Source organism: Sapajus apella, unplaced genomic scaffold (genome assembly GCF_009761245.1).
Source record: "Sapajus apella isolate SASKATOON/1434 unplaced genomic scaffold, GSC_monkey_1.0 scaffold59, whole genome shotgun sequence".
Lineage (NCBI taxonomy): Eukaryota > Metazoa > Chordata > Mammalia > Primates > Cebidae > Sapajus > Sapajus apella.
The window spans coordinates 9,007,294-9,024,601 of record NW_022436999.1 but is presented as its reverse complement, the minus strand read 5'-3'; the positions used below and the strand labels follow the sequence as shown (position 1 = coordinate 9,024,601).

Here is a 17,308-nt window from a genome sequence, read left to right as displayed (position 1 = left end):
AGTGCTGCCATGAACACACATGTGCATGTGTCTTTATAGTAGAACGATTTATAATCCTTTGGGTATATACCCAGTAATGGGATTGCTGGGTCAAATGGAATTTCTATTTCTAGATCCTTGAGGAATCACCACACTTTCTTCCCCAATGGTCAAACTAATTTACACTCCCACCAACAGTGTAAAAGCATTCCTATTTCTCCACACCCTCTCTAGCACCTGTTGTCTCCAGCTTTTTAATGATCACCATTCTATTTATTTATTTATTTTTTTATTGAGACAGAGTCTCACTCTGTCGCCAGGTGCCAGGCTAGAGTGCAGTAGCGCAATCTCGGCTCACTGCAACCTCTGCCTCCCGGGTTCAAGCAATTCTCCTGCCTCAGCCTTCCGAGTACCTGGAACTATAGGCTCGTGCCACCACACCCAACTAATTTTTTGTATTTTAGTAGAGACAGGGTTTCACTATGTTGGCCAGGATGGTCTTGATCTCTTGCCCTCGTGATCTGCCCACCTCAGCCTCCCAAAGTGCTGGGAATGATCGCCATTCTAACTGGCATGAGATGGTATCTCAATATGGTTTTGATTTTCATTTCTCTGCTGACCCGTGATGATGAGCTTTTGGAATCTCCTTTCTTCAGAATAATCTCTTCTTTCATCTCAGTCCAATGGTGACAGTCCAAAAGGATGTTTGGAAATTTATTCAAAAGTCACATTTCGGCAGGCTATGGTGGCTCACACCTGTAATCCCAGCACTTTGGGAGGCCAAGGCAGGTGGATCACTTGAGGTCAGAAGTTCAAGATCAGCCTGGCCAACATGGGGAAACCCCATCTCTACTAAAAATACAAAAATTAGCTGGGCATGGTAGCGTGTGCCTGTAATCCCAGGTGCTAGGGTGCAGGACAATCACTTGTACCCAGGAGGTGGAGGTTACAGTGACCTGAAGTGGTGCCACTTTACTCCAGCCTGGCTGACAGAGCAAGACTCCATCTCAAAAAAAAAATAAAGTCACATGCTGTCTAACCAGAACTTTTGGTTATTAATGTTGGAAAGTAAACAAGCAGTCTTCATGGGAAAGCCTGCTAAGTGTACCTCTGAATGAAAGCCTGTACTCCTGGACTGGGTGTAGATAAAACGGGATGACATTTACTTCTTAAACCCTATCTTTGAATGTCATTATTCTCTAACTTTCTCTTTCTAGATTTGTCCTCTGGTGAGGATTAAGAAAAGGAAAACAGTGACACATCACAGAGTCATTTAAAATTGTAATCATTCTTCAGTGCAGTGACTCAATCCATGATCACAAATAATGCTACTGAACAGCTACTGTACAAACAAAACAAATAACAAAAAAGCCACAGTCAAGTCAAGAAGTATTTTTCCACTTGATCTTTGGGAAACTTTCCCAAACAAATGACTTTCTCCTTTATAATTACTGCAGGAGAAGGTAGATCAGATTTGGTTTCTAGGCCACAGCCAATAGACTATTTGTTCAGATTTCTTTTATCTCCTAAAAACCTACATTCTTTGTATGGAACTGGAACCCTCCCTTTTGAAAGAAGTTGAGCTCTGCTGGGCTAATTACATGAAAGTAGACACTTCTGCTCCAAGCGTGGGGCTTTTAGTGGCCTTGAATCATTGTGATGATAATGGAGGAAGAAGTAGAAATAGCAACACGTTAATAACAACAACAAAAAACTTCTTTGAAACTTTTTTTCCTGCTTGCAGCTTTTTAGATCAGGACTGCAACTGAGATACAATTAAATCCTAAAGGTACTTTAGAAGCAGGGGGTGTTGTAATGTCTTTTCTAGATAATGGTGTGACACTATGAAGAGATATCAAGTTTAATTCTTACAAATTAGCATCATCTGACTAAACTGAGTATCTCTCAGGCTTAATCAGCTTGTATCACTAGTGGGGTTTTGTCAGCAAACTGTGCTCCTTTAAATCGTAAGGATATGCTGGAAGGCTGCTTTCACTTTTTAAAGTTAAACTTTTCCCCCAGCCCTATGAGTTATTGAAACTCTCTTAATGTTTTCAGGAGCTTCAAAGCATCCTTAAGAAAGGGAAGCTAACTTTTGAGAATATTATGGAAAAACTGCGAATCAAGTATTCTGAAATGTACACCATAGTCCCTGCAGAGATTGAATCCCAGGTGGAAGAATGCAGAAAAGCTCTAGAAGACATAGATGAGAAGGTAATAATAATGTTTGTACTACTGTTATAATTTATAGAGCTGAATGACTGTCGAGGAAAATATCATTTAATGTCAAATTCTGTTTGCCAGAATTTCAGCTATGACTGCTTTTAAGATACTAAGATAAAGATGCTTTAAATATGTGACATAACAGCAGCATTAGATAATTTATATATATTTAATTATCAAAATGCTTATTCTTCTCTTGCATCTTATAATACAGTTACATAATATCTTTTACTGGCTTGGTTTGGTTTGCTTTTGTACAACCCCTGTACAACCACTTGAACATTTTGGATGTTAACACTTTGCTTTAAAATATATTCTTTGAAACATTTTGACATTACAACTGAGGACAATAAGAATACAAATTTCACAACTCACTAGGAATAGTACTTAGCATGTAGTATCTGTCTAATGACGATGTTAACAGAATTCTCATAAAAAGTACCTGGGCAAATCTTTACACCTGAAAGTCTAGATTTGAAGAAAGTTTGGAAAATATTTTATAATACTAGAAACATAGGAGCTTAGCAAGATACTTTGATTGGATTGTAAAAAGACAACCCATATCAAACAGAAGAATATTCTGTTTGGTTTGGTATCCACAGAAGGATTTTTTTTTTTTTTTTGAAGCCTAGAATACTTATAACTTGATAAATAAAATAGATCTTAAACACAAAAAATTCAGATTTCAAACTTAGTTGCTAGAATATGTCATTAATTCTATGACATTTCTCAGGAAAATCTCACATATAAAAAAACATGTAAACCCTTAATGTGTATTTGTAACAAATCTTTTTTATTTAACACGCAAGAAAACCAGTTTGGTACTTTCTCAAGGATCACGTACTATTGATTTTATTTGAGGAAAATACTGAATGTTTCGAGAGAAATTAAATGCTTTTCTCATGAATACTTACGAAAGTCCCTAGCAGAGTAAATTAATAATCAAAACCAGTTGTTCAAATTCAAGGTTGAAAATTTCCGCTGTGAACCTGTATATTTGTAACTAACAGCAACTAATTTTTGTTGTGTGATGCATCTAAAGGAAGTTCAAGGGTCCAGTAGTTAGACACGGTACCACTGCTTGTAATTCAAATGGCTGCTTATGTGTCCTAAATTATGATCTGTCCTAATGTATCTAAATGGTGTACATTTCTACCAGGAGAATAGTGCTCAAAATATCAGAAAACTTTGTCTTGTGGTAATTTGTGACACAGCCAGCAATAAAAAACTAATGTGGGACCAAAGTAGGATTCTTTTTTCTAATAGTATTGACTGCAGTATGGTCTGGGAAATAAAGACATGATATAAAACTGTCAACAGCCCGATGTTGTGAATAGAGCCTGGGACTCAATGTGGGGACTTGGGGGCTTCTTGGGACAAGTTCAACTACTTCCTTGGCAAATGACTATAGCAAGTCATTTAGCCTGTATTTCAGTTTCTGCATCTGTATACTGTCTGCGTAGGATGGTTTTGGTCTCAATGGTTATACAGATTGAGAGAGAGAGAGAAAGAGAGAGAGAGAGAGAGAGAGGGAGAGAGAGAGTTTAATTTAGAAACAAAGAATTATACAAAAGCATAAAGTATTACTTGGTTATTTGGTAGCTACTTGGAGAAAGCCTTATCAAATAGCAAAACAAGAACACAAATACCATTCATTGTATCACGTTTAGAAAGTGATACATTCAACATTCATTTATTATCTTTCCTAGTACAAGTTTTTGTTTGTTTGTTTGTTTTTAAGAGAATCATTTAGATAAAAAACATTACACTGTTCATTAGCTAAGTTTCTGATGGCTGGGAAAACATCTACTACAAGTGGTTACACAGAGAATAATTAAGCTCTATGCATCCTCAAGAAATAGCTGCTTTTAGAAGGTTGTTTCATGCAAATGAATACTTTGATGGCAATTACATTTAAAAGTCAGCTTGAGTAAGTTTGGTTTTACTGAAAACAGATCTCTGCAGAGGATTTTCTTACAAAATAGAAAGATCGTGTAAGAATTGTTTATCCCCCAGGAATTCTTTTTTTTTTTTCTTCCGGAGACAGAATCTTGCACTGTTGCCCAGGCTGGAGTGCAGTGGTGCTACCTTGGCTCACTGCAACTGCTGCCTCCCAGGTTCAACCACTTCTCCTGCCCATTGCCGCACCCAGCGAATTTTTGTATTTTTAGTAGAAACTGGGTTTCACCATGTTGGCCAGGCTGGTCTCAATTTGCTGACCTTGTGATCCACCCACCTCTGCCTCCAAAAGTACTGGGATTATAGGTGTGAGCCACTGCGCCCGCTCTCCCCACCAGGAATTCTTTTATATCATTTGATCCATATGGGCATGTTTCAAACAGTCCACTCAGTAGTTTTGCCCAACTCAGCATATATCTGTAATACATGTTATATTACATTAAACAGATTTTTATTTAAGATTGAAGAGGTCAAGTAAACACACCTGCCATTTATTAGTCTGCCTACTCACCTTCTCATTAACATTTGCCAGAATTTCTTCCCCCAGCCCTTAAAAAGTTTTTACAAGTTAAAACAGAGTGACTACCACTTTTGTTGTTCAAACCTGTGAATAAAGTACAGACAACCTCTCTAAGCCAACTGTGTCTTTCTCTCTTTAACAGATTAGCAATGAAGTCTTAAAAAGCTCACCATCATATGCAATGAGAAGAAAAATAGAAGAAATTAACAATGGGCTACATAATGTTGAAAAGATGTTGCAGCAGAAAAGCAAAAATATTGAGAAAGCACAAGAAATTCAAAAGGTAAAATTCTTCTGTAACTCCCTTGAGCATTTGGTATTTCTGACCCACTCCTCCCTTGTTCATTAGTCATCACAAGGTGAGTTTTTTGAATTACTCTGAAGCACAGAAACCCTAAATCAAATCTACAGGGGCATCACCTAAAGAGGCTTGATAGGGAAAGTTGCATTTAAAAATTATTCTGTTGGCCAGGTGCAGTGGCTCACGCCTGTAATCCCAGCACTTTGGGAGGCCAGGGCAGGGCAATCACTTGAGCCTAGGAGTTCAAGACCAGCCTGGCCAACATGGCAAAACCCCATCTCTACTAAAAATACAAAAATGAGCTGGGCATGGCAACAGATGCCTGTATTTCTAGCTACTCGGAAAGTTGAGACATGAAAATCCCTTGAACCCAGGAGATGGAGGTTGCAGTGAGCGGATCACGCCACTGCACTCTAGCATGAGTGACAGCCTGAGACTCCGTCTCATTTAAAAAAAAAAAACAACAAAAAAAAACTCTGTTTTTCCATGGTGGGCATATGCCCAAACTTCTGAGAGCCTGTGATTATGAACTAGCATTTTCACAAGTAAAGGAAAGTAAGGATTTTATCTTGGGGATGTTGATATTGAAAATCATTCAGTAGAATATGAAAAATATTAATTCTCTTTTTAAGACTGCCAAGGTTTAACAAAATAAATAAGAATTCCAAACTTATTTCCCTTGTAAAATGTCTTATAAAATAAAATCTTAGATAAAACTGTACATAAACATACTATTCTACTTTTTTTGAGGTGGAGTCTCACTTTGTCCCAGGGTGGAGTGCAGTGGCGTGATCTTGGCTCACTATAACCTCTGCCTCCTGAGTTCATGAGATTCTCCTGCCTCAGTCTCTCAGGTAGCTGGGATTACAGGTGTCTACCACCACACCTGGCTAATTTTTCTGTATTTTTAGTAGAGACAGGGTTTCACTATGTTGGCCAGACTGGTCCCCACTCCTGACCTCCTGATCCCCCCGCCTTGGCCTCCCAAAGTGCTGGGATTACAGGCGTGAACCACCGCACCCAGCCACTATTCTACTTCTTAATTCGCAAGTAAACTCCAGCATAGGGAAAGGATTATCATTCTAATCTATTTTTTTTTTTTCTAATCTATGTTTTAAGGAAATATTTTTAATAATTTGGGGCTTTTGGCCTGGCGCAGTGGCTCATGCCTGTAATCCCAGCACTTTGGGAGGTTGAGGTGGGCAGATCACAAGGTCAGGAGTTCGAGACCAGCCTGGCCAACATGGTGAAACCCTGTCTGTACTAAAGATACAAAAAAAATTAGCCAGGCCTGGTGGCGGGCATCTGCAATCCCAGCTACTCAGGGGGCTGAGGCAGGAGAATCACCTGAACCCGGGAGGTGGAGGTTGCAGTGACCCGAGATTGCGCCACTGCACTCCAGCCTGGGCAACATCACGAGGCTCTACCTCAAAATAATAATAATAATAATAATAATTTGGGGCTTTTAAAATTGGTTAGAATAGGGCCGGGCGCGGTGGCTCAAGCCTGTAATCCCAGCACTTTGGGAGGCCGAGGCGGGTGGATCACGAGGTCAAGAGATCGAGACCATCCTGGTCAACACGGTGAAACCCCGTCTCTACTAAAAATACAAAAAATTAGCTGGGCATGGTGGCGCGTGCCTGTAATCCCAGCTACTCAGGAGGCTGAGGCAGGAGAATTGCCTGAACCCAGGAGGCGGAGGTTGCGGTGAGCCGAGATCGCGCCATTGCGCTCTAGCCTCGGTAACAAGAGTGAAACTCCGTCCCAAAAAAAAAAAATTGGTTAGAATATGGCTCGCTATTAGACAAATCTTAAGCAGAGGAGCCTAATGTAACAAGTTACATTTTCCTAGTTCTCAACATAGGAGAAAAAACGTTCTTAAGCAGACATTAAGAACTGAGTATTTTACCTTTGAAATTTTCCTCTGCCCAGCAAAGTTCAGATTTGAATCCAACCTATTGGTTTCTTGAGTCAAAAGCAGTTGCTCCTAATACATGTTCCTAGAGCTTTTCGCCTCTGCATTCATCCCAAGTCAGCAGATAATTTGCTTTTTTTTTAATTTTTGAGATAGTGTCTCATTCTGTCACCCACGCTGGAGTACAGTGGTGTGATCAAAATTCACTTCAGCCTTGACCCCCCTGGCTCAATCGATTCTCCCACCTCCGTCTCCCAAGTAGCTGAGACTGCAGGTGTGTGCTGCCACACCCAGCTAATTTTTGTATTTTTTGTAGAGATGGGATCTCCCTGTGTTGCCTGGGCTGGTCTCAAACTCCTAGGCTCAGGCAGTCCACATGCCTTGGCCTCCAAAATTGTGTGAGCCACTGTACCCGGCCCAGATGTTTTTCTTTATTTTTTCACTTAAAATTATTTTCTAGATTAGGTGCATGTGTGTGTGCGTGTGTGTGTGTGTGTGTGTGTGTGTGTGTGTGTGTGTGTGTGTTTATGTATGAACTAGTGTAAATAGGTTCAGGTATTTTCAGGTACTTCCCCAAGCCGTTTTTTTTGTTGTCTGTTTTGTTTTTTCTTGTTTTTTTTTTGTTTTTTGAGACGGAGTCTTGTTCTGTCACCCAGGTTGGAGTGCAGTGGTGTGATCTCAGCTCACTGCAACCTCAAATGATTCTTCTGCCTCAACCTCCTGAGTAGCTGGGATTGCAGGCGTGAGCCACCATGCCTGGCTAATTTTTATATTTTTAGTAGAGATGGGGTTTCACCATATTAGGTCAGGCTGATCTCAAACTCCTGACCTTGTGATCCACCCGCCGTAGCCTCCCAAAGTGCTGGGATCATAGGCGTGAGCCACCGCACTAGGTCTCCCCAGGCCCATTTAAAACAGAATGTTTTGTTCATCACCCTTGAGAGAGGAGGGCTACATTGACCTTGTTTGTGTCAGTAATCTCTAGAAATGTCCAGGTCTGGCAGGTACAGGCTGAGAGCGCGGGGCTCGGTACCGGCACTGCCTTCTCAGATTCGCCACGACATGGCAACTCTTGTAATAAGGGAAATGGTGAACCCTCTACTGTATCTCAGTCGTCACACACTGAAGCCTCCAGCCCTATCCACGTTTCTGTTGGGATCCCTTCGAGGTGTGGCCCCCATGGCTGTGGAACCGGGGGCAGAAGTGCAGTCATTTCTCTCACCCGGCCTCCCGCCTCACCTGCTGCCTGCGCTGGGGTTCAAAACCAAGGGTGTCCTTAAGAAGCGCGGCAAGGACTGTTACCGGGTGAAGAGGTGGGGCCGGTGGTACATCTATTGTCAAACCCACCGAGGCACAAGCAGGGACAGATGTAGTCCCTTTCCCTCCAGAGCCACGCACATTCACGCCATCGGGAGTGGCTGTATCTTAGGGAATTATCACATCAAGGAGTCAGGAGAGTAACTGGAGGCAAATGCCCTAAAGGTTACCTGTCACTTTTCAGTTCAAATGAGGACCTATAGAAGACATTGCATCATCTCATTTCTAAAATGCTCCAATTAAAAACATTTTCCTATTTAAAAAAAAAAAAAAAAGAAATGTCCAGGTCTTTCTGTTTCCCTACAGCTAATTTGTAGTGAAACGAATAAAGTTACAGTTAGGAGAGCTCAGAAAAAGTGTTTTTTGGTTTAGATCACACATGGTTGCTGGGTATAAATTAACAGCTATTTTTGTGATATTTCTGTGCTGTTTTAGTAGCGTTTATAAATGTAAATTCTGGGTGAAAACCAGGCATTGCCTCCATAAACTGTGACCTCTGCATTCAAACTGACTTATGATTTCCTTCTTCAGAAAATGTGGGACGAGCTAGATCTCTGGCATTCCAAGTTAAATGAGCTGGATTCTGAAGTTCAGGACATTGTTGAACAGGACCCTGGACAGGCTCAAGAATGGATGGATAACTTGATGATTCCTTTTCAGCAGTATCAGCAAGTATCACAGAGAGCAGAGTCTAGAACCTCACAGTTGAATAAGGTATGGCTGTGTCTCATGGTAGCTTCATAGCATGTGGTGGTATTAAGATGCTGTTAAAACAAAACAAAATAATATATTGAGAGACAGCCTGTTTCTCTTGAATTGCCAGTTACAGGACTTGAAGCTGGGGGCGCGGTAGGCTCATGTGGGCACTGAGGAGACAGATTTCAATGCTAGTGTAGGCAGGAAGTCTGATTAGGCAGACAGAACCAAGTTGACCACAGCAAGAGCCAGGCAAACTGTTGGGAAGTCCAGGCTTCCCAATAGGTAGGTAAAGACCAGCAATGGGAATTTAGGGCAGGTGATCTCAGGAGTCTAGGGATGGAGACAGCAATGAGAAAGACTGTCTTTCGGGGACAAGATACCCTTTCTACTTTTGTTCCAAATAGGAGCTGTGGTTGGCCGAGTTGTGTTCATGATTTATTAAGAGTGAGGCAGCATTCTGGTCTTAGAACTGTAGGGGAAGGTCCCGAACAGGAGGACAAAGTACAAGCCCAGTTTTAAACACGAAGCATAAAATGGGAACCAGAGTAGTTGCAAGGCTAACCGAGAACTCTTGCTGAGACCTATAACGTTGGAGTAGAACCACTTAAACCTTTCCACCAGTGGTCAGAGTTAGCCTTAAAAGTCGGAAGTATCTGCCAGGCTCAGTGGCTCCCACTTGTAATCCCGCACTTTCGGAGTCCAAGGCAGGCTGATCATGAGGTCAGGAGATTGAGATCATCCTGTCCAACATAGTGAAACCCTGTCTGTACTAAAATACAAAAAAAAAAAAAAAAAAAAAACAATTAGCCGGGTGTGGTGGCAAGCACCTGTGGTCTCAGCTACTTGGGAGGCTGAGATAGGGAAATTACTTGAACCTGGGAGGCCGGAGGTTGCAGTGAGCCAAGATTGTGCCACTGCACTTCAGCCTGGGTGACAGAGCAAGACTCTGTCTCAAAAAAGAAAAAAAGGTCAGAGGGTATCATAACCTAAAGCAGGTGAGCAAGTGGCCCCAGCCATGGGGAGCAGACATCTGCAAGGTCTGACACACCCCTGACTAGCAGCAACTGACTCTTCATCGAGAGCCACTCAGCTCCAGTAAAAGGCATCCAACTAAGTTTGGCCCTGTGTCTCTTTCCCAGGCCACAGTTAAGATGGAGGAATATAGTGACCTTCTGAAGAACACTGAGGCTTGGATAGAAAATACCAGTCGTTTGCTGGCCAATCCTGCTGACTACGACTCTTCAAAGACACTGAGTCACCATGCTAGCACTCTGCAGGTAAGTGTTCTCAGGTTTTCTGCCGCTCATAGCAGCTACAGAAGGATTTGCGGCTTAGCTGATCGTCCCATTGCCTTTTTCCTCCTTTCCCGAAATACGGCCTTACCCCTATCCATGCCAGTGGCGGAAGGAAGCTTGAGAGAGCGGCAAGCACTAGACAGGGATTTTGGAGAGCAGGATCTAGCTCTTACTGTCCTGATAACTGCTTTATGACTTTTTGGATGATTTAGTATATCTTCTGTGGACCTCAGTTTCCCCCCACAAAATAAGAATGTGCCCAGGATAGTGCTAATGGTTTTTGGTTGGTAGAATTCTAAGATGCGTCCCCAGTATTCCCGTCCTCTCATGTATATCACTTGAAAGAATAAGTCCCTTCTCTTGAATGTGGGCAGGAATGTGCATATGATGCGATAGTCACTTCATTGATTAGGTTACATTGTATGACTAAGGTAATGGAGTAGTCACTCCCATAAATACTTGATTAACATGATAATAAGACTCTCTAATATGGGTTTTTGGATTTTCAGATTTAGAAGGCTCCACTAGTAAGTATAATACTCATATTCCAAAATTTGAAAAAGTTTAAAATCCGAAACGCTTCTGGTCTCAAGCATTTCAGATAAGGGCTACGCAACCCGTAGCAGAGTATAGTGAGATTCTCCTTGAAAAAGTAAGCAGCTATATTGTGAGAGGGCCATGGGGCTAGGACCCAAAGGCTGTTTCTAGAAGCTGAGAGTCAGCAAGGAAACAGGGACCCCAGTCCTACGGCTGAATTCTGCCAACAACCCGAATGATCTTGAAAGAGAACCCTGAGCTCCAGATGGCACCAGGACTGCAGCCTGTGGCTCCCCGTGCAAAGGACTCACCTCAGCTATGCCTGGACTCCTTACCCCTGGACAATATGGGATAACTTTGTTTTGCTTTACGCCGTGAAGCTTGTGGGAATTAGTTATACAGCGATAGAAAAGGAATCCGTGGTTCCTTCCACTTCCGACACACCATGATTGCAAATTTCCTGTCCTTCCTGGTACTCCACACATGCCCTGTGTCTCCATGCTGGCTTACAAAGACAAAACAAATCGAAGTGTTTTCCTACTTGAGGCCTTGGCTGCAAAACATCTTCCCGATGCTGAGTATTGAGGGAAGTTTCATTGTGCTGGTGTGTTTCCCTTCTCTTATTCTGCCATGAGAAGGAATCCCTTAGAGAAATTTGGTGACCGTTTTTACAGAATCAGACTTGCAAGGTGATTCAGCTCCTTCTTCTATCTTTAGAATGGCACAATGTGTTCCTAAGTGAGCTGCTGACCTCAGACTTCCATGACGTTTGAGAATTGTTGGCATATTTTTTTCGTTCGGTAACACTTGTAAAGATGCTGCATTTCTAACCATTTTTTTTCTTTTCTTCTCCTTGATTGCGTTTTCTTTTGCCTTTCCCCACGTGGATTAACTTTCCATATCCTCAAAGGTTGTCATTTTTAAACTTTTTATCGCCTCTCTAATTCACTATTGTTGAGGACTTTACCAAGACAAAAGAGAGGAATGATGCTTTTTTTCTTCCCCCTTCACATCTTTATGAGTTAAAAAAACAAACTGTACAAAAGTGAGCTCAGGTAAAAGCAGCTGGGATTTTGCTACCTTCTACTGATACAAATGCAAAAATATAAAAGTATCTCTCAAACTCTTTAGGACTTTCTAAATTGCTAGACTCTCTTTATGAGCTAGAACTGAGTAAAGGAAGTGGGGACAAGGGAAGGTACGAGTTTATTTCTATGTGTCCTGCTGTGTCCTAATCTCCCCCTGGGAAGTTAAGTCCTAAATAGTCCTATGTGAAATCCTGGTTTGTCCAATAATTCTACTTTTATGATACCCTTTTCCATTTTCTAGCATATTCTGGTGTTACTTTTTAAATTGACTTTTAAAGAAGTGTCAGAACTCTAAACCAAGCTTTAAATGTTTCTTTTAATTGCACTATACCCTTCTACCTGGATTGCATTTGTTAAAACAGGTCTTTGTAACCTAAAGATAATTTCACAAATACTACTGTTGTAAGAATCACTGGAACATAAATTGTCGTCATTATAAAAATAGAATACTAACCTTTTTTGTTTTTTTGAGACGGAGTTTCACCTTTTTGCCCAGGCTGGAGCGAAATGGCACGATCTAGGCTCACTGCAGCGTCTGCCTCCTGGGTTCAAGTGATTCTCCTGCCTCAGCCTTCCCAGTAGCTGGGATGACAGACTCATGCCACCATGCCCGCCTTATTTTGTATTTTTAGTAGAGGCAACGTTTCACCATGTTGGTCAGGCTGGTCTCGAACTTCTGACCTCAGGTGATCCGCCCACTTTGGCCTCCCAAAGTGTCAGGCTTACAGGTGTGAGCCACTGCACCCTTTTACCCACCTCCAACCCTAAGTAATCACTCACTGTTTTCTTTTACTATAGTTTTGCCTTTTCTAGAACATCGTATAGAGGAAATCAAACAGTGTGTAGTCTTTTGTGTCTCACTTTTTTCACTTAGCATAATGCTTTTGAGATTCACCCAGGTTATTACACTTATCAATGCATAGTTAATTCTTTGATTGCCAAGTAGTATTCCATTTTTGGAAATAAGTAGTTTGTTTATCTACCAGTTAATAAGTATTTAGGTTGCTTCCAGTTTTGAGCTATGTATTAGCCATTGCTGTGTAACAAATTATTCCAAAAGTTAGCAGCTTGAAACAGCAAACTTCTATTACCACAGTTTCTGTGAGTCAGGAATCCACAGGCATGGCTTAGCTAAGTATCTCTGGCTCAGGCTCTCTCATGAGAATGCAATCAAGGTGTCGGCAAAGGCTGCAGGTTCATCCAAAGGCTGAACTTAGGTGTGGGGGATCCGCTTCCAAGCTCATTCCCATGACTGTTGATAGGCCTCAGAAGATCTGCTTCTACTCACAGACACGTGGGCTCCTCCAAGAGTCTGCCTCACACCATGGCAGCTGGCTTCCCTCAGCATAAACTGTCTACAAGAGAGTAAGAGAGAGGTCTCAAGACAGAAGCCACATTTTTTTGTTCTTTTAGAGACAGGGTCTTGCTCTGTCACCCAGGCTGGAGTGCAGTGGCACAATGTCGGCTCAATGCGGCCTCCGCTTGCTGAGTTTAAATGATCCTCCCACCTTAGCCTCCCAGGTAACTGGGACTACAGGTGCATGCGACCATACCTGGCTAATTCTTAAATTTTTGTAGATAAGGTCTCTCTTTGTTGCCCAGTCTGGGCCACAGTTTTTGTAATCTAATCTTAGAAGTGACATCTCATCACTTCTGCCACATTTTATTAGAATTAAATCAGTGGCCGGGCGCGGTGGCTCACGCCTGTAATCCCAGCACTGTGGGAGGCCGAGGCGGGTGGATCACGAGGTCAAGAGATCGAGACCATCCTGGTCAACATGGTGAAACCCCGTCTGTACTAAAAATACAAAAAATTAGCTGGGCATGGTGGTGCATGCCTGTAATCCCAGCTACTCAGGAGGCTGAGGCAGGAGAATTGCCTGAACCCAGGAGGCGGAGGTTGCGGTGAGCTGAGATCGCGCCATTGCACTCCAGCCTGGGTAACAAGAAAAAACCTCCGTCTCACACATAAAAAAAACATGAACAAAAAAGAAAAAGAAAAAGAAAAAAAGAATTAAATCAGTGATTCCCGCCAGCATTCAAGGAAGCTGATATAAGCATATGAATACCAGGCGGGGATCATTCCAGGCTACCTCAGAGGCTGCTACCATAGGCCATTATGAGCAAAGCTGCTGTGAATGTTTATATACAAATCTTTGTGTAGACATGTGTTTTCATTTTATTTCAATGAATAAATACCTCTGACTTTTATGATGTTTTAATAAATAATAAACTGAGAAACACTTTTTCAAAATGGTTGTGTCATTTTTCATTCCTACCAGCAACATGAGTTCTAATTGCTCCATATTTTCAACAGCACTTAATATTGTCTGTCTTTTCAATTTTAGCCATTGTAGTGACTTACAGTGGTATGTCATTGTGGTTTAAATGGTACTTCTCTAATAAGTAATAATTTTGAGCATTTATTTATGTCTTTATTTCTTATTTGAGGCAGAGTCTCGCTCTGTTGCCCAGGCTGCTGGAGTGCAGTAGCACAATCTCAGCTCACTGCAACCCCCACCTCCCGAGTTCAAGTGATTCTTCTGCCTCAGCCTCTGGAGTAGCTGAGATTACAGGCACACACCACCACATCCAGCTAATTTTTATATTTTTAGTAGAGATAGGGTTTCACCGTGTTGGCCAGGCTGGTCTTGGAACTCCTGACCTTGTGATCTGCCCGTCACAGCCTCCCAAAGTGCTGGGATTACAGGCAGGAGCCACCGCGCCTGGCCTTTAATATTTATGTCTTTATTGGTCATTTGTATACTTCCTTTGTGAAGTATTTGTTCAGTTTTTTTTTGCCCATTTAAAAAATTCCGTTGTTTGTCTTCTCTTTGAGTTGTAAGTTATGTGTAAAATATTCTGAAAACAATTCTTCTGTCATATATGTCATTTACAAATATTTTCTTCCAGCCTGTGGCTTGTTTTGACATTCTTTTAACACTGCCTTTCAGCAAGCAAATGTTATCAATTTGATGAGGTCCACTTTATCACTATTTTCTTTTATGAATTATTCTTTTGTTCTACATTCTAAGAAATCTTTACCTAACGCAGGGTTACAAAGATTTCCTCCCATGTTTTCTTCCAAAAGCTTGATAGTTTTAACTCTTACTCCTAGGTCTGGTGATTCATTTCACGTTAATTGTTGCCTAAGGTATGATTTTGGGGATCAAAGTTCTTTTTTTCCATAAGGATATCCAATTGTTTCTGCATCATTTTTTGATCAGAATCACCATTAAATTACTCTGACCTTATTGGAAATCAATTGACCTCATACATGTGCTTCTATTTCTGGGCTCTCACTTCTGTTCAATTGATTTATGTCTATATTTTCACGAATATAACAGTCTTCATTACCATAGCTTTACAGTAAGTCCTGAAATCGGGTAGCATCAATTCTACAACTTTGTTCTTCTTTTTCAGATTTGTTTTGGCTAAATCAAGGCCTTTGCATTTCCATATAAATCTTAGAATCAGCTTGTCAATTTCTAAATAAAGTTCTGTTTGAATTTTCAGTGGGATTGCATTAAATTTGTGTATCAGTTTGGAAGAGAATTAACGCGTCAACCATGTTGACTATTCGGTCCAGGAACATGATATATCTCTTTATTTCTCTTGGTGTTTAATTTCTCTCAGGAATGTTTTGTAATTTTCAGTATATGGTTCTTGCATGTATGTTGTTAAATTTATTCCTAACTAGTTTGTGGTTTTTGATGTTGTTGTCAGTGATATTGGTAGAAAGCAATGGTTTTAAGTTTGTTTTCCTAAAAGTTTTCTCCTATAAGGATTTTGAATAAGATTAATATAAAATCCTGAATAACCCACTTAGCTTTAGTGACTTATGACTAAAATTTTCATTGCATAAGTGAATGTTCTTTCTCCTGTCAGTTATTTTTTATGGAATTACCTGAAGAGTACATTAGCAAGCTGAGCATTTTCATTAGGTGGCTGAGCTATTTTGACATCTTAAATTTGAAAATTATTACATGTATAAAAGGGGCTTATTATGAATAACAAAAGATACTTCTCTAACCCCTATTGTTAAAGGATTCCAAGGGTTTTAGAAGTGGACGAAGACAATATATATATATTTCTTATTATAGTAGAGTATACAGGTGGATACTCTAAAGTCTTTCATTACCATTGACATTAGAGAGTATTTGGTTTTCATTATCAAACTAGAAATGACTAGAAGTTTAAAATGTTGAGAAAGCTTTAAATTTTCTCTGATTTAAATTTTAATCAACTTATATCAGGATCTTGATGTCTCTCTCTTTCTCTCATTTTGTGTTTACATAGATGGCTTTGGAAGATGCAGAACAGAAGCACAATCTTTTACATTCAATCTTAATGGATCTAGAAGACCTATCAATAATTGTTGAAACAGATGAATTAACACAATCCATACAAGAGTTAAGTAATCAAGTAACAGCTTTACAAGAAAAAATAATGGAAAACCTTCCACAGATTCAGCAAATGGCTGATGTAAGTTGGCACCATAAAGATGCGATTTATTATTCTTAATTTCTGTTTCATTCAGAATTAAATTAGAGGCTGGGCACGGTGGCTCATGCCATCATCCCAGCACTTTGGAAGGCCAAGGCAGGCTGATCACTTGAGGTCAGGAGTTCAAGACCAGCATGGTCAACATGGTAAAACCCTGTCTCTACTAAAAGTATAAAAATTAGCTGGGCTTTGTGGTACACGCATGTAAACCCAGCTACTTGGAAGGCTGAGATAGGAGAATCACTTGAACCTGTGAGGCAGAGGTCTCAGTGAGCCAAGATTGCGCCACTTGCACTCCAGCCTGGGTGACAGAGCAAGATACTGTCTCCAAAGAAAAAAAAAAAAGAAGAAATAAATTAGATTTATACTGCTCACCCAGTACTATACAACTAATCATTGTGAAGACACATTGATCTGGTGAAATTTCGTTTGTTATTTGTTGAATTATATTTTACTTTACTTTGCAACCTGTAATGTAACTGTAACAAAAAACATCTCCCCATTTTCAATCTGGAAGTGGTCTGTTTAAAGAGTAGAGAATCTTGATAAAAATAAACTGTGTGTTTTCTCTTTGTCAAAGACAGATATGATTGATTTTTAAATGCTGGTTAGGAAAGAGGAAATTGAAAGAGAATCCTGGCCAGGCACAGTGGCTCATGCCTGTAATCCCAGCGCTTAGGGAGGCAGAGGCAGAAGGATAGCTTGAGCAAGGGAGTTTGAGGCCTGTCTGGGCACTATGGTAAGACCCCATTCTCCACAAAAAGGAATTAAAAACAAGTTTAAAAGAGGTAGTCCCAAGTCTTTATTTACTAGTAGCAAATATTTATTGAAGGGCTGTTGCATGCCAGCCTCTGGATTTTTATTTTTGCTTGAAATATCTGATGCATTTGTTTAAGGATAGAGTCACATAGTAGAGGCAGTTATAGTTAGTTCTTCATTATTTACCTTTGTTTCTCAGTTACATTCCCT

At 40.7% G+C, this 17,308-nt stretch overlaps 1 protein-coding gene and 1 pseudogene across 4 annotated transcripts in view; both read left to right on the top strand.

Moving 5' to 3' along the window:
* SYNE2 (spectrin repeat containing nuclear envelope protein 2) overlaps positions 1–17,308 on the top strand; it is a 209,354-nt gene that overhangs the window by 56,296 nt on the left and 135,750 nt on the right. For all 4 annotated transcript variants that reach the window (XM_032246097.1, XM_032246096.1, XM_032246095.1 and 1 more), the window contains exons 21-25: positions 2,038–2,193; positions 4,824–4,964; positions 8,746–8,928; positions 10,053–10,190; positions 16,133–16,318. In XM_032246097.1, coding sequence (XP_032101988.1) covers positions 2,038–2,193; positions 4,824–4,964; positions 8,746–8,928; positions 10,053–10,190; positions 16,133–16,318 — 804 coding nt within the window. The remainder of the gene's footprint in view (positions 1–2,037; positions 2,194–4,823; positions 4,965–8,745; positions 8,929–10,052; positions 10,191–16,132; positions 16,319–17,308) is intronic.
* Positions 7,875–8,414, top strand: LOC116528692 (annotated as a pseudogene).